Raw genomic sequence first — 24,241 nt, forward strand, 5'->3', positions numbered from 1 at the left:
TCATGAGTTTTCATTTAGTAGCTCACCGCTCATTGGGTGCATGAACTGTTATTTTCCATTGCTGTATGGATCTACCATGCACCTATACCAGCACCCCACACACACACTCACACGTCATTTGTAAATAGTGAGTCCCCCAAACCATGAAATACAAGGGGTAGAAAGTCTGTCACATATCAGTGCAGAGCCCAAAGTCATATGAACAGAGGGACCTCTCCATAATAGAAAGCAATGGGGAGGGGACACATTTAAAACCTTGCAGGAGTGGGAGAATTCCAGTGATGGGGGTGGGGAGTTGTGGAAAACTGAAACAGCTGGTGGGGAAAGGATCAAGTACTTCCACTTCACTCATCTCAATTAGACACACTGAAGTGGCTTTTGCGATCTGAAAAGGGCTGTTGGGATAATGCAGTGGTAGGGAGGGCCACAAGTTCCCCCTCCCTGAGCTACAGTTATGAGCATTAACACAGAGTTGGAGCCTAAAGATAGCAATTTGAGTCTTTTTCACTGTATATTGTGTGAGCTTTCCCTGAATCTGAGGCAAAGATGCACTTTAGAATCCTAGGCTGTTATCCTATGGACAGAATCCCAATAAATAAACAGGACTTATTCTGGTCATAAGTAAACACGTGCTAGTTTGTGCTGTTAGGCAAGCATACAGAAGTTTTGGTGTACAACCATTCACTCTATTCTTGGACCCTGCTGTTGGCTTTGCAAACGTCGAATGAACACGAGTTTTCTCACTTGTCATAAAATTCACACACGAGTTAAGCTCCTTCACATATGCAAGCTGCTCGAATTTTTCCCGAAGATAAAACAAATTCAACAAGTTCTTTGGCAATTATTGAGTGGCCGCTGGATTCACGTGGAGCTCAGCCACAGTGGGAAGTTCAAATCCAAATCCAAATGCATTTGTAAATATGACTATGATTGTAGTCTGAGGGGTCCCCACATGGTGTGATTCAGAAGTTTTTAGACTACACTTCCCACCATCCTTGACCATTGCCCATGCTGGCTGGGGCTGATGGGAACCAGAGTCTAACAACACCTGGAGGGGACTGAATTGTCTACCCCGGTGGCAGATGATGTGCTTCACAGAACTGGAGGACAATATAGCTCTGCGGTTAGAAGAGTTAGGGGCTGGCATGAGATACAACCAACTTCATCTGTAGGAGTCTGCATCAAAGAGACAGGTGGGAGATAAATAGATTTTATTCCAGCCCCTTCAGGCTAGGAATTGAACTGGGAGTGCAATATGCTTCCACACCACTACCTCCTTAGCAATGCTGTTGTTGTTGTTTAGTCGTTTAGTCGTGTCTGACTCTTCGTGACCCCATGGACCAGAGCACGCCAGGAACTCCTGTCTTCCACCGCCTCCTGCAGTTTGGTCAAACTCACGTTGGTAGCTTCGAGAACACTATGCAACCATCTCGTCCTCTGTCATCCCCTTCTCCTTGTGCCCTCCATCTTTCCCAACATCAGGGTCTTTTCCAGGGAGTCTTCTCTTTTCATGAGGTGGCCAAAGTATTGGAGTCTCAGCTTCAGGATCTGTCCTTCCAGTGAGCATTTAAGAATAGATCGGTTTGATCTTCTTGCAGTCCATGGGGCTCTCAAGAGTCTCCTCCAGCACCATAATTCAAAAGCATCAATTCTTTGGCGATCAGCCTTCTTTATGATCCGGCTCTCACTTCCATACATCACTACTGGGAAAACCATAGCTTTAACTATACAGACCTTTGTTGGCAAGCTGATTCTCTGCTTTTTAAGATGCTGTCTAGGTTTGCCATTGCTTTTCTCCCAAGAAGCAGGCGTCTTTTAATTTTGTGATTGCTGTCACCATCAGCAGTGATCCTTAGCAATAGTAAGGGCCTAAAATGTGACAAGACACCTTAAGAACCTTTCTGACAAACATCCTAGTGATATTATGGCTTATCGTTTCAGGAGGGAATGGGGAACTTCCTTTCCCTAGTTAACAATTCAATGGATTCCCTAAGGATCCAAGTCAATGGGACTTGAGCTAGAAAAAGATAAGTGATTAAGATATTTTAGGATGCTCCACACGGGATCATGCAGAAAAGGCAAGTTTGCAACGGAATGATTGAAATCCTCCACTGAAAGACAACCTGTATCTGTGGGTTCCCTTTCCAAGCCCCTTCTTTGTAAGCAGTGGAGGATGGTCCATTTGGGTGAATAGGGCACTGCCCCACTGACATCAGTTTGCCCTCAGGCAGCTCCCACCTGCCTGACTTCTTACTTGCAACCAGCCCAGGGAGTGGCCTGGGCTGCCAGCTTCCTCCTCCCTTGCAGGACTCAGAAGTGAGAAGAAGATGGGGGCAAAGCTAGAATTAGTTGGCCCTGTCTGTCTCTGGCTCCACCCATTATTGGCTTTGGCTCCATATACCACTGCCCCCCCCCCCCGCCTTCCTTCTTACCAGTCCCAAAAGGCATCAGCCACCACCGTTGATGAGGTGGATGAAAGCCATTGAACACCTTCCCTTTAGGAAGGATGCCAGAGAGAGAGAGAGAGAGAGAGAGAGAGAGAGAGAGAGAGACCTGAATATTTAACAGAGGACAGGAGGCTGTGCCGGTAAAGGCACAAATCAATAAATTCAACCAGGGAAGCACAGCATAAAAGGAAAGGGCATATCCCATAAAATGGGCTTAGGAAAACTTGTGCAGTGACACAGAAACCACCCCCAGCCGGGTCTGTTTCCACTGGACTTAGAGGAAGCAACTGCGGGGGAGAGAAGCAGACAAAATAAACAACAATAGCATTAACTTGGACTCCTGTGAGTTTAGTTTAGCTTAACTGCATGACACTTTCCCACGGATGCTTTCTCACTTAGTGGCAGCAGAGGGTAGTCTTGTACTAGAAATGTTTTCACAGTTGCACTCATAGTTACAATGCTGGGGCAGAAGGGATGGAAGTACAGTAAAGGCATAACCAGGCTCCTGGAGGAACAGACATCACCATGCCAGGATTGTGCGCATCTAGATGACTGCTCTAACCATGCAAATATGGTTGGGAGCAGAATGGTAAACAGCGACTGGATAAAAGCAAAAGGAAAGTGGCCTGCTGGACTCAGGCGGCCTTTAGTCTGATCCATCAGTGTTCTACTGTCCTTACTTTTATTTATTTTTATTTGATTTTGTAGGTTTTATATCCCATCCCTCATGACTGGTGATCAGGGTGGGTCAGAGCAATTTAAAATACAATGATCAGTCAGCACAGAAAACAAAATACAATTTAAAAATCACAATCACTAACCTCTCTGTTAAATACTGCAGTCAGTATGGCCACATGAATACAATCTTGGTCACTGGCGGCACTGCCAGAAGAGCCTCCCCACAGCCAACCTCAAGGTCTGGCTGAGACTGTACAGCATTTAATAGTTTGTCCATAACTATAGAGTTTGTCACATTACTCTGTTGAATGAGTTATTATTTACTACTATCATTTATGGTTTGTGTGCAATACAGTGGTACCTTGGGTCAAGAACTTAATTCATTCTGGAGGTCCGTTCTTAACCTGAAACTGTTCTTAACCTGAAGACCACTTTAGCTAATGGGGCCTCCTGCTGCTGCCGTGCTGCCACCACGCGATTTCTGTTCTCATCCTGAAGCAAAATTCTTAACCCGAGGTACTATTTCTGGGTTAGCGGAGTCTGTAACCTGAAGCGTCTGTAACTTGAAGCGTCTGTAACCCAAGGTACCACTGTACAGTGCAAATGGAGGGTTCCACTTGCGCCAAGGGACATGCCCTTCTTCACCTCTCTTGCAAGCACCCAAAATCTGCTCAACAGGGTCCCTCAATCCTCTAGAGATTTTGAGGTTGCATGGTGGGCTGCAGCAGAGAGGAAGGAAGAGGAAAGTTCTGCTGCACAAGAAGAATTCTTCTGCATGAGTGTGATGGCAGCACTGGATCCAACTCTGCAAATTTGTATTCTGTCTTACGCAGAATTGACACAGTACAAACTTAGGTAAAAGTTCAAGCTGAAAACCAGACAAAATCCGACCTAAGAACAAAGCAAGCAGCAAAACCAACAGCAGTTATTATGGGTGACATGTTGCTTTTGAATGGAGAATTCAAGGTTTTAAAGACGTAACTGCATTTATAATGTTGGGAGCTGCCTAGAGTGGCTGGGGCAACCCAGTCAGGTGGGTGGCATAAAAATAATAAAATTATGATGTTGCTAATTTTATATTATATTTTAAATGGATAATATATATGCAATTCTACTTTTATTTATTTATTTATTATTTATTACATTTATACCCCACCTTTTTTCTATAAGGAACACAAGGAGGCATACATTGTTCCCTCCCTCCTCATTAATCCCCCTCAACAAGCCTGCAAGGTAGGTAAGGCTGAGAGTGAGTGACTGGTCTAAGGTCACCCAGTGAACTTGGTGGCTGAGTGGGAATTTGAAACTAGCCTCCCACGTCCTGGTCCACTACTCTAGCAGTGCCATCACACTGGCTCTGAGGAAGAGTAGTTGGATTCATAACACACAGCTGAGTCTTAACAAACATACTCCTGTGTACCTCTGAGAAGGTACCTTCTCTTTGTTTCTTCATTCACTGGCCAGGCCACATGTCACCTTCAAGATGAGGGTAACATCTTCAGAAGGGCACATGATCTGATCACACCAAAGCAGCTTTGAAGATAATGCTCCAAGAAGCAGTGGTAGTTATCCTGATGCCAATTTGAATGTACATCAATCTAATGAGAAACAATACTCCGCAGTTCTGGTGTATCTACCTCTGATGAAAAGTCATTAAACAGATGACTGATAACATTGTCCCACAGGCCTATTAAAGGAAAGGGCACATCGCAACTGTCAGCTTCAGAAGAAGGGAAGGGGATTTGGAGCATCTGGTGAACTTGGCTTTTAATTTTTCAAAGAAAGTAATAATATGGTATGCATGTAATTCAGTTTTCAATTTTAATAGACGGATAGGAAGGGGGGGGGACTTGCATCTTCCTTTTGTTGTCTGTTAGAGATAACAAAGCACTTATGCACAAATGTACTCCCAGTTATATCAGAAAATGTATTACAAGATACTAGGAGCTAGGATTAATGCATTACAAAATAAATTACAGCATATTGACAGGGAGAGTAATTCTTCTTTATCCCATTTCCTAATGAAAGAGCAAGGAGAAATGGAATTAAAATGGAACAAACTGGAAGTAGACTAATATACTACATGGATGAGTTGCAATCAGTTCCTTCTAAATCCAGTGCTTAAGAAAAATTGAATAGCAAGCCTCAAGTCTCAGGTTGTATTGCCTGCATTTTTTAATGGGAATGGACAAATAAGTTGGGTGGGTATATACATGCCTAAAAATATGAGTGCTTGTTCTCTGAAAATGCACTCACTTTATGGAGATCAAACACAGCTACTATTCCTCTCCAAGGCAGAGCTCAAGGAAGCCTGCTTCTGCAGTCAGGAAATAGAACTGGCTGTGCCTGGTGCTGATTGGCTGAGGTAGGAAGCTGCCTTCTACTGAGTCAGACCCCTGGTCCGCCTTGCTCAGTACCATTGACTGGCTGTGGTTCTTCAGGGTCTCAGTCAGCAGCCTTTGCTAGCTCTAACTGGAGATGTTGGGGACTTAACCAAGGGCCATTTGCATGCAGAGCCCTGCCACTGTGCACTAGCCCTTTTCCTTTTTTTCTATACCCCGTAAAAAACATTTTTGTGACTGGAGACAAATTGATTAAAATAAGACTACAGCAACACAAGTGGTACAGCAATAAAACTGCTAGCATATTTGCAAAGCTAAGCAGGATCCAGTATGGTTTCAAACTGGATGGGGGAACTGCATGTTGAGATTCAGAAAGGTTGAATTAGAAGACCCTTGGGGTCCCTTCCAGCTCTATGATTTTATGATTCTAAGGCACTAAATGAACTTGTAATTGCATAAAGGTTTACATAGCCCTTCAAGCAATTTTTTTAAAAGGCAGGTAGCCCACCTGAAGCACACAGGAAAGGCCAGCACTGATGACTATGAAGCGGAGGCAAAGATGTCTGTTGAGGGCAGGGAAAAGCTAAGCTCATCCTGTTGGGGGGGTGGGAAGCAGAGAGGCTGCACTGAATCCTGCCTGTAGGTGCAGCTCATTTAAGAAAGGGGGAGAGATATGATGCAAAGGCAAACTTGCCCAACTCTCAGTATCTGAAACATTGTGCAAACTGAAACACAGACCTCCTTTGAAATTTGAACTTCTCCAAATTTTGCAATGCCATTCTCTAGCTATGCAAGGTGCACAAATGCACATACTAAGGAAAAGTGTGTATAAAAATGCATATATTAGGTATGCCTATTAGGTAGTGATGTTGTGCCACATCAAAAAAAGTAAAGTCTGTTGAAGGAAATAACTTGCATTTATCTAGATTTACCACAGTGTTTCCACTTATCATTGCAGGATAATTTGACAGTCACTGAGGAGTAAAGTACCACACTTTAGAAATGAGACTGCGCTGAAAATGCTGGAGACATTTGCAAATAGTCTTTTAATAGAGTCAGGCTGTCCTCCGGGAAGCAAACTACTCTGGGTCAGCTAGATCTGTGTGAGCTAGCCCTACTTCAGATGTAAATACAAAGGGCATATTTTAGATGTTGTAGTTTATAAAGTACTTTACAAATGGGTATACAGGGGGAAATGGCAAGATATATTTTCATCTTTAAAGAGTCACAAAGGTTCAATGTCATATTTGGTGCTCCACTGTGGCTTGGTTGCTCCCACCTTGGTCCTTTAAACTATTACTGGGAGATGGAGACTCCCTTAAATAGTGTTCAATGCAACAAGAGGCTATAGCTGGGCCGGGGGGCGGGGGACAGCCATGGGTGCTTCCAGACCCTGATTGCTTGTGGGGCGATTCAGCAACACTGGCTATTAAATAAGCACTCGTTCTGATTTGTTTGTAGGGAAGTTAAATGATGCCTCAAGCAAGGGTTTCTCCACACTTTCCAGTGCATTTGCCTTGTTGAAACACACATCCTTGTTGAAATGAGCAGGGCCAAAGCTTGCACAACAAACCGCCTTATCTTCTTCTTGTATACAGTCTTGGAAGTCGAACAGAATCCATTCCAGAAGTCCGTTCGACTTCCAAAACATTTGAAAACCAAAGTGCGGATTCTGACTAGCTGCAGGAAGCTTCTCAAAACCATTTGAAAACTGGAACACTCACTTTCGGGTTTCGATTGTTCGGGAGCCGATTTGTTTGGGAGCCATGGCACCTGAGATCCAAGGTACAACTGTACTTGCAAACGAAGCAAACAATAGAAAGGTGGCTTTATAAAGGGATTGGGTAAATTCGTGGTGGATAAGGCTACCCAGGGCTACCTCCACTGCAGAGACAGAGCACCAATGGCTAGGGAACAGGAGGAATGGGGCAGAGGGCTGTTGCCACCATGTTGTCGCTTGCGAGCTTCCCATAGACATCTGATTGGCCACTGTAGAAACTGAATGCAGGCCTGGATAGGCCTTTGGTCTGATGCAGCAAGGCTCCTCTCACATTCTTAAAGACATTGTAAGGCTATGCACACATAACTGCCTTAAAATGGAGGAAGGCATACCCTCTGGTCACACCTTGTATGTTGGAAGGTCTTTGAAGGTCATTGATTGACTGAATGGCTGGGGGTTCACTGTTCAAATCCCATTCTAATCATTGAAGACTATGCAATCCCGAAAGGGTGGAATGTTTCATTGAAAGAGTAACAATTTCCCTCAAAAGATTAATATTTAAAAAGGAGCCTTGAGAAATTGTTTCATCTTCTTACAGCAGTGACAGCACAATCTCTCAATAAAATTCTGGTCTCCCCACAAACAGTTGAGTGTGAAAAGGAGCTGAAAATGAAATGAATACAATCTAAGTGCAATAAATGTGCAGTTTTTGAAGCTAAATTTGAGCCGTCTTCTGTGATCAGAAACAGAATTACTACTTCTGAGTGTTTGGGGGAAGAAGGAATTCATCACTTTAAACCAAGAGAAAGTTATAAGTAGGTGAGTGTGCTGTACAGTCCCTGGAGAAGATATATTTGAGGAGTACACATGAACATAGGCAACTGATTTTACCTCCTATGTGAGTTGGGTGTATTATTTTTCTGCAGATGAGAAGGTAAACATGAATGGAACAAACATGGATTGTTTTTATATTTTGCTGCAAGCCGCCTAGTGTGGTTGGGGAAAACCCAGCCAGATGGGCAGAATAACAAATTTATTATTATTATTATTATTATTATTATTATTATTAACAAAGAATGCCTTCTTATCAACTGATCAGCAGTGGTGTAGCAGAGAAGGGACTTCACAACAGGATTGATGATATCATCTTCCATATCATCTGTCCATTTTACATTAGGCTAGTCCAGGAATTCCTCTGCAGTTTGTATTTCTTCCTTCACACCCCAAATCATCAAAATCAGAGGACGAGACGGTTGGACAGTGTTCTCAAAGCTACAAACATGAGTCTGACCAAACTGCGGGAGGCAGTGGAAGACAGGAGTGCCTGGCGTACTCTGGTTCATGGGGTCACGAAGAGTCGCAAACGACTAAACGACTAAACAACAACAAAGTCCAGGAATTCCTCTGCAGTTTGTATTTCTTCCTTCACACCCCAAATCATCAAAATCCTATCATTTATTAATTTCTAGGGTTTAGGGGGGTCCTCCCCAAATCTATAACAATATAGATGGATATATATGCAACAATAACAACAATGGATTGGAATCTACCTCATTAGACTGCTTATTCATTAATTCACATTTTCTCCACTTTTCCAATAAACTCAGCAGAGCTCCCCTCCCAACCTTGTCCATTAAGCTCAGTATGTAGGTGAAAATTGTAAGCAAGAAAGAGTTAAAGCGCCTTGCTGGATGAGAGAGGCTTTATCTAGCTAATTTACACTCAATTTATGCAAGTCATCTCACAGCTGTTTCTGTCTTGGCGTAATGGATATACCAGTTTACAACACAGAGACATCTGTTTCCCAGCGCACTTGCATCATTTCCCCTCTTTTAATTTAATAGCTGAACATTTAAAAAGCCATTCGAAAATCTTCTTTTTTATTACCAGTAGTACTAGAGAGAGAGATCTGTTAAATGGTAACCAAGGGCAAGGTGCTGAAATATCCTGTTGGTTTCTAATGGGTTTATGCATTGATGAATTAATCAATGATTAATTTTACATGTTACCAAATCTCATATAGATTATTGTTGTTATATTTATTAGTCGCTTTTTTGCCACAGGCAGTTCACAGTGACTTACCAGAAAATAGGAAACACACGCAAAAATATTCAAACCAGGAAATACAGATGCCTATTTAAGATACAGTGGTACCTCTGGTTATGTACTTAATTTGTTCTGGAGGTCTGTTCTTAACCTGAAACTGTTTTTAACCTGAGGTACCACTTTAGCTAATGGTGGCCTCCCGCTACTACTGCTCCACTGGCTCGCAATTTCTGTTCTCATCCTGAGGTAAAGTTATTAACTTTACCTCAGGATGTCCATTTTACACTACTTCCGGGTTAGCAGAGTCTGTAACCTGAAGTGTTTGTAACCTGAAGCGTTTGTAACCCGAGGTGCCACTGCATAGAAGAAAGTGTAAAATAACTTACAATTAAACAAAGCTATAGATAGAAAAACCACCATCATTTCACAAACCAGTGCTATTTTTCTAGATAAAGAGGTGCCAGAACTCACCATGCAAACCTTCCTTGTTCTCTTATAATGGCAATGACTCCTACCTGAGAGGTGCCAGAACTGAGTTCTAGTGAGTCCTGGCTGGAAAAAAAGCACTGATTACAACTAAAATAACTTCAAAGAATAAACAGGCATGCTAAGTCTTAACTCTCAGTCCCACTGATCACGATTTGCTCTCACAAAATTGATTCATTGATTGATCAACTAAGGGTAAGATCCTAACTCCCCCTGATGTTGATAGTGGTGTGGTCTTAGATAAGTGGTCTGCATTTCACAAGCATACAGTAAGGTTGGTAGTGAAGAATGCCTTAGATGACATGGAGTCATACAGAAGAGTTCCCTACTAGGCTTTGCCACAATGGAAGTCTTGAGCTTCGCCCTGGAGGAAAGGAAGTTACCACTGGGAGCTCTTCCACTGGCACTAGCGCTAGCTAGCAGAAAGTCGCCAAATGGGATGCTTGGGGTATCAGGAACTTTGTATCCACTGGAGCTAGAGCCCTGCAGCATCTTCCAGGGACCCAATTCTTGGACCCCTCAGCTGTGCAACAACAACAAACTACAACAAAACTGACTGCTTTCTGCCTAGTCACTCTGTGCTGCCGAGCTCCTCAATAGAATTGCTCTGCCCAGATTTAAATCTTGCTTCCTAAATAAAAAGTAGACTCAAACAAAAATTTTAGGTGAACAAATCTTAAGTCAAATATTCCAAGTCAGAATACACGTCAACTGTCCAATGCCTAAAAGGTAAGGTGACAACCTGTTGAACAGACATCTCTTTATAAGCGTACATGAGGGATGACTGGTCGTAAAATTCTGCCCATTTTTCACTCAATGATTTAATGCATTATTACTGATTTGTGCACTGATTAGCATCTTAATTACTGAGCTCTGGATAATAACTCTCTCAAAATAAAATTGAACATGCAGAATAAAACAAGCCATTTGGTTAAGAACAAAGCCAACAAGCTAGGACTACAATTTATGTAATTACTGGAAGAAGAAGAAAAGATGAACAGCATCAACACCAAGATGTCACCATAACATCAGCATTATTTCAACGGAACAGATGGACGTAGATTCACAAATTAATGCCTTGAACAGTAGTTGTTTTGATATGAGCTTATTAGGCAACAACAAATACCACTGACAGATTTTTAAAAGTAGGAAAAGAATGCAGAGGAAACCAATTTTGAATGTATTCATCATATGTATTCTTCTACCTCAGGGAAGTAATTTTTTTATACATTATATAATAACATTACAGAATGGGAGTTGGCATAAGCCTATGGGCAACATTGGCTTATGCCAACTCCCATTCTGTAATGTTATTATATAATGTATTTTAAAAAATGTAAAAAATGGGCAACATTGGGATGGGGATGGCGCTGTGGGTTAAACCACAGAGCCTAGGACCTTCCGATCAGAAGGTCAGCAGTTCGAACCCCCGTGACGGGGTGAGCTCCCGTTGCTCGGTCCCTACTCCTGCCAACCTAGCAGTTCGAAAGCACATCAAAGTGCAAGTAGATAAATAGGTACCGCTCTGGTGGGAAGGTAAATGCCGTTTCCATGCGCTGCTCTGGTTCGCCAGAAGCAGCTTAGTCATGCTGGCCACATGACCCGGAAGCTGTCTGTGGACAAACGGCGGCTCCCTCGGCCAATAAAGCGAGATGAGCGCCGCAACCCCAGAGTCAGTCATGACTGGACCTAATGGTCAGGGGTCCCTTTACCTTACCTTTATGGGCAACATTGATAAAGTATGCTTTATTGATACAGCACAATGACAATAATGTAATAACAAAAGTCCTAAACGCTGCAACCTTTATTTCCTAGGAAGAGTCACCTCATCTCTTGATCATTTTAGTTGCCCTTTTCTGAACCTTTTCCAAGTCTACAATATCCTTTTTGAGATGAGGCAACCAGAACTGTACACAGTACTCCAAATGTGGCTGCACTATAGATTTGTATAATACCATTATGATATTGGCAGGTTTATTTTCAATTCAAGAAGAACCCTAAACAAATAACCAATACAATTGGAAAGGTAGACACAACAAGGTTTTACAATCACAGCATAGGAGATCCTTATCAGAATGTATGTTGGCTTTAGCTGTGTGTGTCTGCATTTTTCATGATCCTGATGACAAGGGGGATATTTGATAAAATAAAATTGAACTAGAAGCGGAGAAAAGCCATTATAATAAGACAGTAACTGACTATTTAAATCTAGGCACATATCTGAGAAACCATGTACAGCAACTGCACAGATTGCATTTCAAGATTTGCAACATCAATGCTACTTATTGTGGTGCATGGTGAGCATTTTTACAAAGTAAGGCTACTGAGTAATTCAGAGTCATCCATGGTTATCTGTAATACTGTAATTCAGACAATGCTCTAATGGCGGGTGACCTCAAGGGGTTTCTTTGTGAATGCGATGTATTTTCTTCTTCACTGCTGCTTCAGAATTGCCCCTCCTCCTACACACCTGAATGTGGACTCTCATAGACGTCCTCTCCCAAGGAGGGCTTAGACTTTCCAAGCTTACTTTCCAAGTAAGTGTTCACAGTGTTCACAGTGCTGGACCACTCAGAGGACCACTCTGCATGTTCAGATTGGTAACAAGGCTCTGAACAGGCAGAGTGGTTCTGCACAAAGGAAACAAGGTGTTGCCATCACTGCACAGAAGGGGCAATGCAGATGAGAAGGCTCTCTTGCCCGTCATTATCCACCTACCTTCTGCAGATGGAGACAGCTGGAGAAGGGCTTCCATTGACAAAGGAAGTACGCAGCAAGAAGCTAGTCCTTCAGCTACCTTGGTCCAAAAGCATGTAGGGTTTCAAGGGCAAGCAACTTGAATTGTGCTTGGAAACAAGCCAGCAGCCAGTGGAATTGCCCCGCCTCAAGGTCTGGTTGTGAGCCACCATAGCAATAACTCTCTTAGTTGCTGCATTAGGGAGATACACTGATATTTAAGTCGTGAAAGGCACCAAGGCATTTGGAAATCTGGAGTTTCAACCAAAGAAGGCTTAGACTACCAACAGAATATAAACAATAACATTCCACTACCAAACAATATTTATATGCATGCCAGTGTTAGTTTAATCATATTGATGAACGTGTTTAGATTATGTTTCAGTGTCATGGATCACCCTGGGCTCCTAAGAGCTGAGGGCCTAGGAGTCAAGACTTATAAAAGTGCCTCAGGATAGCTCTTATTTATAAGAGAAACATATAATACAGCAAAATGTTCCTAAACTGATGATTTAATGATAATCTTCAACTGCTGAATGGAGAGCCTAAGAAGAGTCCACTAAGAGGAAGCCCATTAACAAAAAAAAAGTAGCTTTCCTCTGACCATATATTAATTATTGCAGAAAAATGAATGAAGGCCTGAAAAAATGTGTGAAGTACCAAGTAGAAATGCTTGACATTTAGTCACCTTTTGTCTTGCATTTTGTTCCCTGTGTGTACAGATTGTTTCCAGATCTCACGGGAACAACTATCATTAGCTACCCTTTTGTCAAGGAGTCTCTGACACTAATTTGCTGCTTTGCTTCTGGGGGAAGGTAAATTACTATATATCTAATTTCCACATATCAAACTTGGCGTAAACCCTTCCCTGGAAAACAAAGGCTTTTTTTTAGGGGCGGGAGAAAAACAACCCCAAGCAAAACATCTATGATCAGCTGAACTGTCGTATTTTATCATCATCAGCTATTTAAAAGTAAGAATGCCAAACCAAACCTTTGATCACATTTCGGTGATAGAAGCGAGTGACAAAAGACCTGCCAGCATGGTAAGCAACTTACTAGGTCTCTTTTATGCTTTTAAATATTTGTTGCAGTGGGTTTTATTCTGAATAATCAAAGAAAAATATATACTGTTTTTCTTGCAGAAAGTTAAAACAGCATTAGTTTGTGCTTTTGTCATCATGATGGTCTTTTTCGTAGTTGAATCATCCCACACCCCAAAGGTAAAGGTTTTAGCTAAAATATCCTCCAAACTCTGCAGCAGTACATGACAAGTTTCCAGTGAATTGTGGCTGCTTTCTCTTTTCAGGGTAATCCAATAGCAAGAAACTGGGGTCCACAATCAATGCTGTATCTCAAGGGAAGATGTAAGTTTGGTGTCTCATTTTCAAAAAAATGAAAATAAAAATGCTTGGTTCAGTTAAAAAACCATTTAATGGCTGTTTTTAATACTACATTGAATTTCAAAATGTTTGTTACAGGGTGAAACCTCAAATAAAAAAAAGTTTAGTTGGGCATTAGTTTGAAATACTTAGGAGGAAAATTGCCTACCACAACCACCACAAAATTAATGATTTATTCCAGTTAAAAGGCTCTAAGTAGATTCCTGATTGGTTTTTTAAAAAGCAACAATAAACTGGTTCCCAGTGGAGCTATGTAAAATTAGCACTTGCTTAAATGTAATGAATTAATATGGAGACATACAAGCAACCTGAAAACTAATTTTGTAAAATTGTTTAGCTATAAGTTATGTAACAAGGACGTTGCAAACAATCTGAAAACTAAACATGCTAATAGAAGGATGTCATAGAGGAGGTATGAGCTTTTCGAGATGAAGATGTTACACTGAAGTAGGAACTACATTTCCACAATCTCCTTAATATGTATTTGCAGGATCTGTGCATAACATGATACGTTATCCTTTGAGGACTTTCTGTGGAGTACTGTAGAAGCAATGTGGCTCAGGGAGAAAGATGTGGCTAAATGTAATGTGATCATTTTACTCCGGCCATTTTTCTCAGAGCTATCCTTTCTTAAGAATTCTCTGAGTATCATGATTTGCTTGTGTGTTGCTTTTCTTCAGCTGTTTCACAGAGGCTCTCCGCTATATATTACCCATAGTAAAACCGTAGTAAAACTTAAAATGGGTCTTCACCCTCTGCTATTTTTGAGGGTCCAGTGTATTCCAGCTCATTCTCCCTTTAACTTGCATGGGAAGGGGGAGAAAGTAATGGTGCCCCACCAAAAGATTAAAGGGGAGAATCTCTCCCCGCCACCCACCCACAGCAATGACTCTGTTGCCCCAAATGTCCTTCCCATCAGCTGTTTTTGCCTTTATGTTTAGTAAGGACTGATTTGGGTTTGGTTAAAGGGCTTTCAAATTGAGGACAAATGTGGAGGTTAAAAATAAATATGCAGAATCAAAGTAACTACCACTGGAAAAAGTACGTAATAATAGCAGGCGCTGGTTCACTTCGATATCCACAGGGCAAGAACACAATGAGGAAGAATATTTGGCAGATCACTTGTGGGTCTGGGGCGTGGTCCTAACACCACCCACCAATGTGTGTGAGCGGGCTTGTAAAAATAATCTGAGAAATCTCAGGATAAAGGGGTGAAAGAGGCAGTATTAGAACAGGCTGTGGCATGAGAAGACACCTGAAGGCAGCCCTGTATGTATCGGGAAGTTTTTTATGTTGACATTTTACTGTTTTTATATGTGCTGTAAGCTGCCTGGAGTGGCTGGGGAAACCCTGCCAGATCGGCGGGGTATTAATAATAATAATAATAATAATAATAATAATAATAATAATGTGTCATGTCAATCACAAGTTAGCAAAGAGGATCAATACCAGAAAAATTAAACAGGTGAAGGCTGTTACCTTCTTTGTCCTGCTTGCAAGTGACCAGAGGTATCAAGTTTCACTGCAGGTAGGAAAAGAATGGTCAGCTGCATAGACTTTGATTGGATCCAGCTCAGCATCCAGTATCTCCTATAATGATACAGAGCAGCACCTCTTTGGCTGAAGTGGAAGAGAGAAACTCAGCACAAACTGGTCCAGGATCATGGGAATAGCCAGAGGGTAGCAGCCCCCCCCCCCATATAAATAAAAATACTTAACTGATTACATCACAGATAACTCAGTTCTGCCGCCCTAACATAAAGCCTGCCCCCCCCCCCAATTAAATCCTGGCTATGTCCATGTCCAGGATCAAGGAAACCTGGAGCTGTCTGAAATCCTATGGCTTTCTTTTGCCCCTTTTTATTTTGTTCAGAGCAGCTGGATGATCACCATAAAAGCTAAGCCAAAAAAACTACAATCAGAATTGTGTGTGTACCTGAAGCCTTCAAAATTAGTTCAACGTTTAATGAATTCTGTACAAACGTTATTGAGGAAATCTCCAGTGAATATACTAATATTGCAGACTGTTGTAAAATCTTCAGATCCCCACAAGCAATGCAGGCTGAGCAGATCAATGCTTGTATGGATTTCTGAGACTCCTTAAGTCTTTTATGGTGGATGAATTGGCAAGAATTCCAGCTGTTTTCATCTCACTTTCCCTCATTCAACTTTAATTGCTCCATTTGTATTTGTAGAAGGGCTTTTACATTCAAGGGTATTAAAACATTTGAGCAGGCTGGAAAATACTTTCCAATTCATCTCTTTTTGGTCATTTCCATCATCCATTCAAGCCCAAGTATTTTGTAAACTATATTACCTGTGTGAAAACCTATTTATCAGATGGCTGGTCAGATGTGAACATGTGCATGCAACCTCAAAAATCATAAGCAGCCATATACAGAACTCAAGGTAATTTGGCTTGCTTTTTTCTTTTACAGATGGTAGAAGATATGCTTCATCTGATAGTGAAGAACAGTATTACAAGCTTGACTTGGATGATTTGAATGCAGTTATGAAAAGTATTTATTTGTAATTACATTCATCAGTGGCCTTTGTGCATCTTTTTATGAATCCTCTTTGCAAACCCAAACTTTTTGTTATTCGTTTTTTAAAGAAATGGCACATAATTTATGTAGGAGGTGTAACGGTTCAACTACTTCAGTATAAAATAAAGTAGAGAACTCTAAATCTGGAGTTAACTTTAGGAACACGAGGAGCAGAGGAAGCTGCCTTAGACTGAGTTGGTCTATGGCATGCAGCTCAGTACTGTCTATACTGAGTGGCAGTGCCTCTCCAGGGTTTCAGAAAAGGCTCCAGACATACCTGGATATGCCAGTGTTTTAAACTGGTACCTTCTGCATGTGCTCCATCTTCTCAGCTTTATGTTATATAAAGAGGCAAGAACTCATTTCCAAGCCCTTTCACAGGAAATGAATGGGTAACATGTTTCAGAGCACAGTATCTATATAGCCTGTTACTGACCTTCATAGTAAACTGCATGATTGCATGTTAAAGCTGTCATGTGAAATGTACACCCATACTTCTAAGTTCAACAATAAGCATTTCTTATGCAGATTGAATCATTTTAGTACATGAAATCACTTTTTCTTTGAAATCAGCTGCACTACTCACATGCATTGGATTAAGGCTATTTTAAAAATTGTGTCCTTAAAAGAAAAAAAGTGCTTAGTATTTTGCAAAATCAAAACCATTAGTAATTTTCACTTGCTGTGAATTTTGAAGGGATTTCGAATGAAGTCTGCCTGTAAGAATTATACGATTATAGATTTGGAAAGGATCTCATGGGTCATCAAGTCTAGCACTCAGACAGTTGTAGGGATTTGGCTACTTTTGTTCAAAGGCACCCTCTCTACTGATAAGCAGTCCAGGAGAACAGCTGTCTGCAAAAGCATTCATTCCTTCTTTATGTCTCAAGGACTGAACCCATCCTGAGCCAGGCCTTCCAGTGTTCTGGGGAAATAAATGAAGAGTGCACTTAGTTCTCTAGCATACAGTCTCTGTAAAGACCTTTGTAAGGAGGTTGGGAGAGTGAATCAGGAGGAGCATGGGTTAATCTAAACGGAAAACCTATCTAAACAAGAGGGTCATTACCAAACTATGAAAGGCTGTGAAGGTTGGAAGTTTCAAAATCTGGATGCCAAATTGAGACTGTCACATTTATAAAAATTTACCCCTCTTCCCATTCTCTTTCTCTCCCCTCCTCTCTCCCTCTTTTCCCATTTTACCCCATGGAGGCTGGCATTTGAATTTCAATTTGCAAAGGTAGTCTTTATGTAAAATAAATGAATTAAAGTAGCTCGTATCAATAAACTCTTAATTTCGCAAGAACAATCCCCTCTCCTGCCCCAGGATATAGGAAAAGTAGGGACATGTGAATGTTCAGATTGAGATTTTGAGGCATATGCAGGGAAATGCCAGGGAGCCAGTGCAATTTTGAAGTGAGAATGGTGAGAATTCACAATGAGAAATATAACATTTTGAATATGTCTCCCTTTTTTTATAGGTTACAAACATTCAGCACCACAGAAATTCCTGAACATCAGAAGAAAATGAACATCTCAAAATATGGACATTGACCACTTGGACTAATGTTTTATTTTACTTGCCCTTCGAATTCCAAACACTGCAAACAATTTTTAAATTGTTCCATTAATGTATTTATGAATAATCTTTACACTGTGTGAAAAACTCTATTAGAGGTGATTATTTTGCCATTCTTTAAATGAGTGTTGTTTCAACCTATTCAGCTTACATTTGAAACTTTTGCATGTAATAAGAATTCCTGGTAGTAACAGATCACACAAAAGCAATACAAAAGAAAAAGTTCCCACAAGTGTTTGTTGCCAGTTGCCTTATTTCTTCTCTTTACAGCCTACAGCCCAGCATCCCAAGGCCCACAAAATGTGCAGAGTAGAAAAAGTGGATACATATAACACTACAACCCAGTCTTCCAATGATGCTGAAAATGGAAGGTTCAGGACCTATAAATGGAACCATTTATTTGTACAGTACATAGTTAACTATGGAATTTGCTACCAAAAGATGTAGTGATTAAGGATGGGGGGGGGGAGATTCAATTCACTTTGCATTTGAAGGCCAACATACCTACTGCTCTGCGGAAAAGATACATGTCATTTTGACCATGGGACACCTTCCTCCAAATGTTAATGGGTCTCTCCTACTTCCCTCTTTCAGTAATTTAAACTCCCAGTGCATCCTTTAGTCAGAAGTTAAATGTATACAGGTTTGCAGTTTAGAGGTTTAATTGATCACATTCCATTTCCCCTTATTTTTATACCTTAGTTTTATGAACTTATTAGTTTCATTTTCCTCACAAGCACTTCTTAAACTTTACCCAGAAATCTGAAAAGAATGTCATATTTTTAGCTCACAGAGGCTATTTTATATTCCTTGCAATCTTTTTTTTTAAAAAAGACCATGATTTTAAACTACTCATATAACAATTATTTCTGAAAGATCATTGAAAGCTTTCAAATTACTTGAAACTCACACCCTATCTTCATTTTCTCCTTTCCTATTCAGTAAATTTGCATTCTTGGATGACAACCACTTGCTACTGCTTTTATTTTCACACTTCTAATATGCTTCCACATAAACTGTAAAGGGAAATGAATGTGTAATTAAGAGCTCATTGATGTGGATGAGACTGAAATCCTAATGTTGTGAAATATGCTTTGGCTAAAGTAGTCTACGCATTTTGCCAGGTCTCTAGATTTTTACATAAAAATGGGGATACATTTCTCCTACAAATGATAGTGTGATTTTCTAATCACTATAATGCCATTCCTTAGCAAAGGTGTTTAATCCAACATTACTATTATCAGCATTTTTATAAAGCTGTCTTTATAAATAATAATAATAATACAAATAATCCAAAGTATATCTATTTGGGTTGTTTTGACTTCACCAGGAGTGAGCTGAGCATTTGTTTATTATGGAGGACTAGGTGCCATTAATTTTAATTATGAAAATAATGATACATTATGATGATAATGATACATTGTTTGATAGATTAAGTAAACCCAAGTACACATCCACTAATAGCAGCATTAGTTGCTCTAAATGTTAGCTGTAGAAGGTATTTTGACTCAGACAATATATAGTCAACATTCAACTCTTGACATATATATGCAATATTTATGTGACTCACATTACTGTAGTACTGAATGACCCAGAGCCATTAATAAATGTCACATTCTGTGGAGGAGGAAAGGTATTTTTCCATTTTATAGATGTGAATGTGACACATACACTGTGACTAATAGATGATGTGTTTATGAAGGCAAAAACTGCATGTGTTCTGAAGCATAGCAATATTTTTCATTGTATGGCTTTTTTGTTTTTAGAAAATAAGGAGGAAAGTCAAATTCTATTGTTCATTCTCTTCCAAAATGTGAACCCGACCAGATATGATGTCTGAGCTCAAATGTTCCAAGCTCAGATCACATGTTCAGAAACTTGTTACTATATTTTGTAACCCAAGATTTCTACCTGCGGTTTCTGGCTGCTGTATGGGAAAGCACATGAGTTTGTAAGTAAGCCAATTTTAATTTGCCAAATTGTGTGGTGCATTCTATGCCAAGGGAGTAGAAAGGGGAGGCACTGTAAGCTACTTAAAATGAGACATTTAAAAGATCTAACAGCCCATATTCCCACACTTTACTTTGCTGCATCTTTCATGTTTTAAAACCTCTGTTGTGGCTCTCTCTTACCAGAGAGTATTCTGCCCCATGTTTGGATCTAGGGATTCAGTGAATTCTTCTTTACTCAACCAAAACCAACCATAACCAACAACATGTGGTTCAATGTAAGCAAGTATGCGATGTACATTGGGTCAAAAAAGGCCTAAGTTGATAGAAAAAACTCCTCACCACTGCGATCACTTGAGCTTCCAGTGGCAATAATGGATCACTTTGTTCCTTTAGTCAGAGTGCAACCTCATTAAGAACAGGCAGTCTGGCTAATTCCTGGACCTGGGAGCCACCCACCTACAATACCTCCAAATTAGGATTCAGCTTTAGCTAATTGGCTCTCACCCACGAGGGAAGAGATTCAATTCAGTTCATATTTAAAGGTGAACCTACCTAATTCACAGTTTCCAAAACAATATAAGAACCTAAGCAGTCACACTTCAAAATACAGGCTTTTCTGAATTTTGCAATGCTGTTCTCAAGCCAAGAAATGTTTACAAAAATGCACGTACTAAGGTAAAGTGTGCATAAAAGTTATTTTCACATATTAGTGAAAATAACATGCAAAAATTGCTTTGCAAAAATGTATATATTAAAGAAAATCACATTTAAAATGTATATAAATTAGCAGTGAAATGTTGATGAAGTTTCATGAGGACTTAAAAGGAACACCAGAAAAAAATGTGAAAAAATGTGAAAAACTGAACTTCACACTGGAAAAATGAGAAGCTGAGAAAAACCAAAATCTACATATTCACCTATCCCTATCATCTAGTCCACCACTACATTCAGGCACTGGACCTGCACAACCACACCTGACTCATTTGTAACAGAGAAATAGTGCTGGGTGACATTAGTACCACAGTGACACTGTACTCCAAATCCCTTGCTCTCAACAGCTTCTTATAGAATCTATATTACAGATGTTAAAACTTAGCAGTTAAAGCCATTTCCAGCCCTTTTGTTTCAAATTCTGGTGTTCTGGTCCACTGCAGCCCCTTCCATCTTGGCTTGTTTTTCGATTTCAGCTCCTTCTTTCTCCAAAAGTGCTCAAACTGTAACTTGTTTATTTGCCCATTTGATTTATATATAATATTTCAACCCCAACTTGCAATATCATAGCCAATCAGAAGGGCAGCAGAACTCTACTTCAATTTCTCTTTATTATAATATGTTAAGTTTCTCCCTCCCTCTTTTTTAGATCTTTTGGTTTCATTTCCTCCTTAAGTATCAAATCCCTGGGCTGAATTTTTGACCCTCTATCAGAACAGCCTCCCATCCCACAAAGCAACCATGTCTGAACTAAATAAACCAAAATGTAAACCTATGGTAGGCAATCAGTTGTTAATAATGAGCAGTTCCAATCTCAATGGCCTGCAGAGCAGGAGATTAGCCCCTTAAACCAAGGGTGGGTAAACTCCACCCCATGGGTCAAACCTGACATGACATCCCCTTTTGGCACACAAGGACGTTTTGGGGAAACCTTATCCACCCACGCTAAAACTAATGAAGTGTGTGACATCAGGGGCAGTGTTGATTAAGGTGTGTTTTCAAAGGAACAGTCAGGAGCTTAAACTTGGCTCCAAATTGTTCCTTTCCTGGAGCACACTCCACACACCTTGCTCAAGAAGGCAGAAGTGGTTACTAGTCAATGGAAACAGCTTCTCCCTCCCAGCACCTGTCTTCAAAGCTGCCCTGTACGGCTCCTTTCCACCTCTAACATAGCCCAAGGAGCTACAATTCACAGAACTACAATTCACACCACAGTTCATAAACTACCGTTATCAGGATCCTTTGGGAACATGATATACTTTAAACATATGGTGTATACAAAGCCTATGAATGCCAGTCTGATTTTGGAATATCCATCTCACACTATTCCCACTGGAATATCATCTTCCCCACTCAGTGTCCTGGCATTTGGGGTCTCAGAAAATCTGGGCGGTGCTGCAGAAGCTCTTGCTGACACTGTCTTCTGACAGTCGATGGCATCTCCTGACCGTTCTACCCACTTCAACAGTGTAATTGTCATTTCATTCATGGTAACAGGGAACCAGAAAACTTCTGGACTTCCTGCAAAAGTCTTTGACCCACACAGGATCCCCTGGACAGTCTACATATGCTAGTAATTTAGATACTGCAGAATACCATTATCAAAAATATTGGTAATAAAAGTACATGGGAAGTATTTTGTAATTTTTTTTAAAGTTAATACTTTTTTTTTTTTGCCCCATTCAGTGAGAGATGAGTTTTTTGTTTAAAATCCATTTGTTCTGTGGAATACATATTTCATCCGATGCAAGGGCTTCCTAGCTCTCCAAAACTTTCCCTTAACAATATAATTTTACCACAGTGATCTTTAGCTTTAAATACATTGAAAACATAGCACGCCTTCTGACTAGTTTTCTTATTAGAGTGTAATATAGACAGATGTGTTTGTAGCTGCTGTAATTACATTAATTTCATAGGAACATAAGACTGCTATGTAATCAGCTATTACTAATGTAATTACTCTGACAAAAATGGTTCACAAAGAGACAGTGTGTTAGAGTTGCTCCTAAATGAGTACTGATTGTAGTAATTGAATAGTGAGTCACATTTGTATCTGAAGTGGATAATATAATGTAGATTTTTGCTATCCCGTAATTAAGATTCATGAAAAGCATTATTTTGATATGTGCTCTCAGGGTAGTGTTTGGCTTTTCAGGACTAATCCACATGTTTTTTATCACCCTAAAAGAATGGTGTTTTGTTTGCATTACAGTGGGGTCTCTTAAAATCAAGGTCTCATATGCTAGCATTGTACAATCAATCATCTTTATGAAATTTAAGCAACCAAATATGTCCATTTTACAGACAGCAAAACTGCAGTAAAAAAAGAGTAAGGCCAATAGAGTCACAAAGACCAACATCTTCCAAGTTATAAGTGTCACTCTCAGACACCCCTTTCCGTGCCCAATAAGCACAGGGTGCCTTTGCCCGGTGGCGCTGTGACCCATAGATTGCAGCAAAATATTGGGCAAGGTTTTGCCCAGTATATTCTCTGTGTGATGGGCTCATGGGAAAAAGCTGTCAGTATCTGTCTGGTTGGAATCTGCACCCTGGTCCCCCAGTGAGACCTTGCTTGCTTGGATCGCACCACAGCAAAGTTCAACACTGACTGACTCCCATGCAGTGGCGTAGCGTGGGTTGTCAGCACCCGGGGGCAAGGCAAGCAATTTGCGCCCCCTAACCCGTGGATTTGCGCCCCCTAACCCTACCCCTAACCCCCAGATGTTGCGCCCGGTGCAGCCAGCCCCCCTGCACCCCCCACGCTACGCCACTGCTCCCATGGAACAGGTTTGGAACATTTCCCCATCATTCACCAGGCACCAGCAGGCCAATACTGGACAAGATAATGACATCAGGAAATGAGGTAAGTTGAGCCACATACTTATAAAGAGGAATTTGGTAACTAAGAGAAACAAAGGGAGGATAATGGCTTCCGAGAAAAATTGTTTTGTTTCTTATCTTACATAAATTCAGCATCACCTCCACTGACTCATGAGACACTGAGGCAGGATTTAGTAGGTTGAATACGTGTTTGTACTTTGTACTGGGCAGGGTTAATTGCTGGACAGGGTTAATTGTGGCCGTTTTTACACTGTATCATGCAAAATGTAAATGATGCTGACAACACAGAGCACATGGATGGTGATGAAATATGTTATAATAGAGTAACAAGTATGAGTGATAGTTATATGTTATTTACTTGAATAGTTTACAAGGCTAGAGTAGTTTAGATATTCAAGCATGAAAAATTGTTCACAAACTACATATATTTATATTCCATGCTGATCTTCAATATTGCAATCCTCAGCAGTAAGTGCTGTTTGCAATCAGTTGGAGAACTGATTACACCAATTAACTGCAAACTCACAGTTAAATTACCTACTTGCCTCTGTGATAGCTTCTGGGATGTGAAGGTGTTCATTCATTTAGCACAATCTTAAAAAGTACTATTAATATAAATAGTAAGAAGCACAGAAGCCTAAGGAAATGATTAGAAAGTGAGAAATCTTGTCTCATCCGCACTTGTAAAATAAGACATTACTGTCCTCATCTATCTGGGTTTCCTTAAACCTCAACAGGCTATAAAATAAATTTTGTGA

The 24,241-nt window shown here is 40.5% G+C and overlaps 1 protein-coding gene across 2 annotated transcripts; it reads left to right on the forward strand.

Moving 5' to 3' along the window:
• Positions 1 to 13,310: 13,310 nt before the first annotated feature.
• LOC307221464 (spexin prohormone 2-like) lies at positions 13,311 to 18,732 on the forward strand. Of its 2 annotated transcripts, none has more exons than XM_079985897.1 (5): positions 13,311 to 13,500; positions 13,600 to 13,677; positions 13,764 to 13,821; positions 16,296 to 16,386; positions 17,882 to 18,732. In XM_079985897.1, exons 1-5 carry the CDS (start codon positions 13,435 to 13,437, stop codon positions 17,952 to 17,954), a joined length of 366 nt encoding a protein of 121 aa, XP_079842023.1. In that variant the 5' UTR covers positions 13,311 to 13,434; the 3' UTR covers positions 17,955 to 18,732. The 2 variants fall into 2 exon arrangements, with proteins under 2 accessions (XP_079842023.1, XP_079842024.1); XM_079985898.1 differs by having other exon boundaries at positions 13,320 to 13,500; positions 16,296 to 16,376; positions 17,882 to 18,728.
• Positions 18,733 to 24,241: the final 5,509 nt, after the last annotated feature.

Source organism: Podarcis cretensis, assembly GCF_951804945.1.
Source record: "Podarcis cretensis genome assembly, chromosome: 1".
NCBI classification, from domain to species: domain Eukaryota; kingdom Metazoa; phylum Chordata; class Lepidosauria; order Squamata; family Lacertidae; genus Podarcis; species Podarcis cretensis.

Bases quoted from the DNA above. Each gene is read 5' to 3' on its own strand.
- LOC307221464 (XM_079985897.1), top strand. From the start codon at position 13,435: ATGCCAAACCAAACCTTTGATCACATTTCGGTGATAGAAGCGAGTGAC. The intron at 13,822-16,295 runs GTAAGTTTGGTG...TTTCTTTTACAG, and splicing joins GCTGTATCTCAAGGGAAGAT to ATGGTAGAAGATATGCTTCA. The intron at 16,387-17,881 runs GTAATTACATTC...CTTTTTTTATAG, and splicing joins GTTATGAAAAGTATTTATTT to GTTACAAACATTCAGCACCA.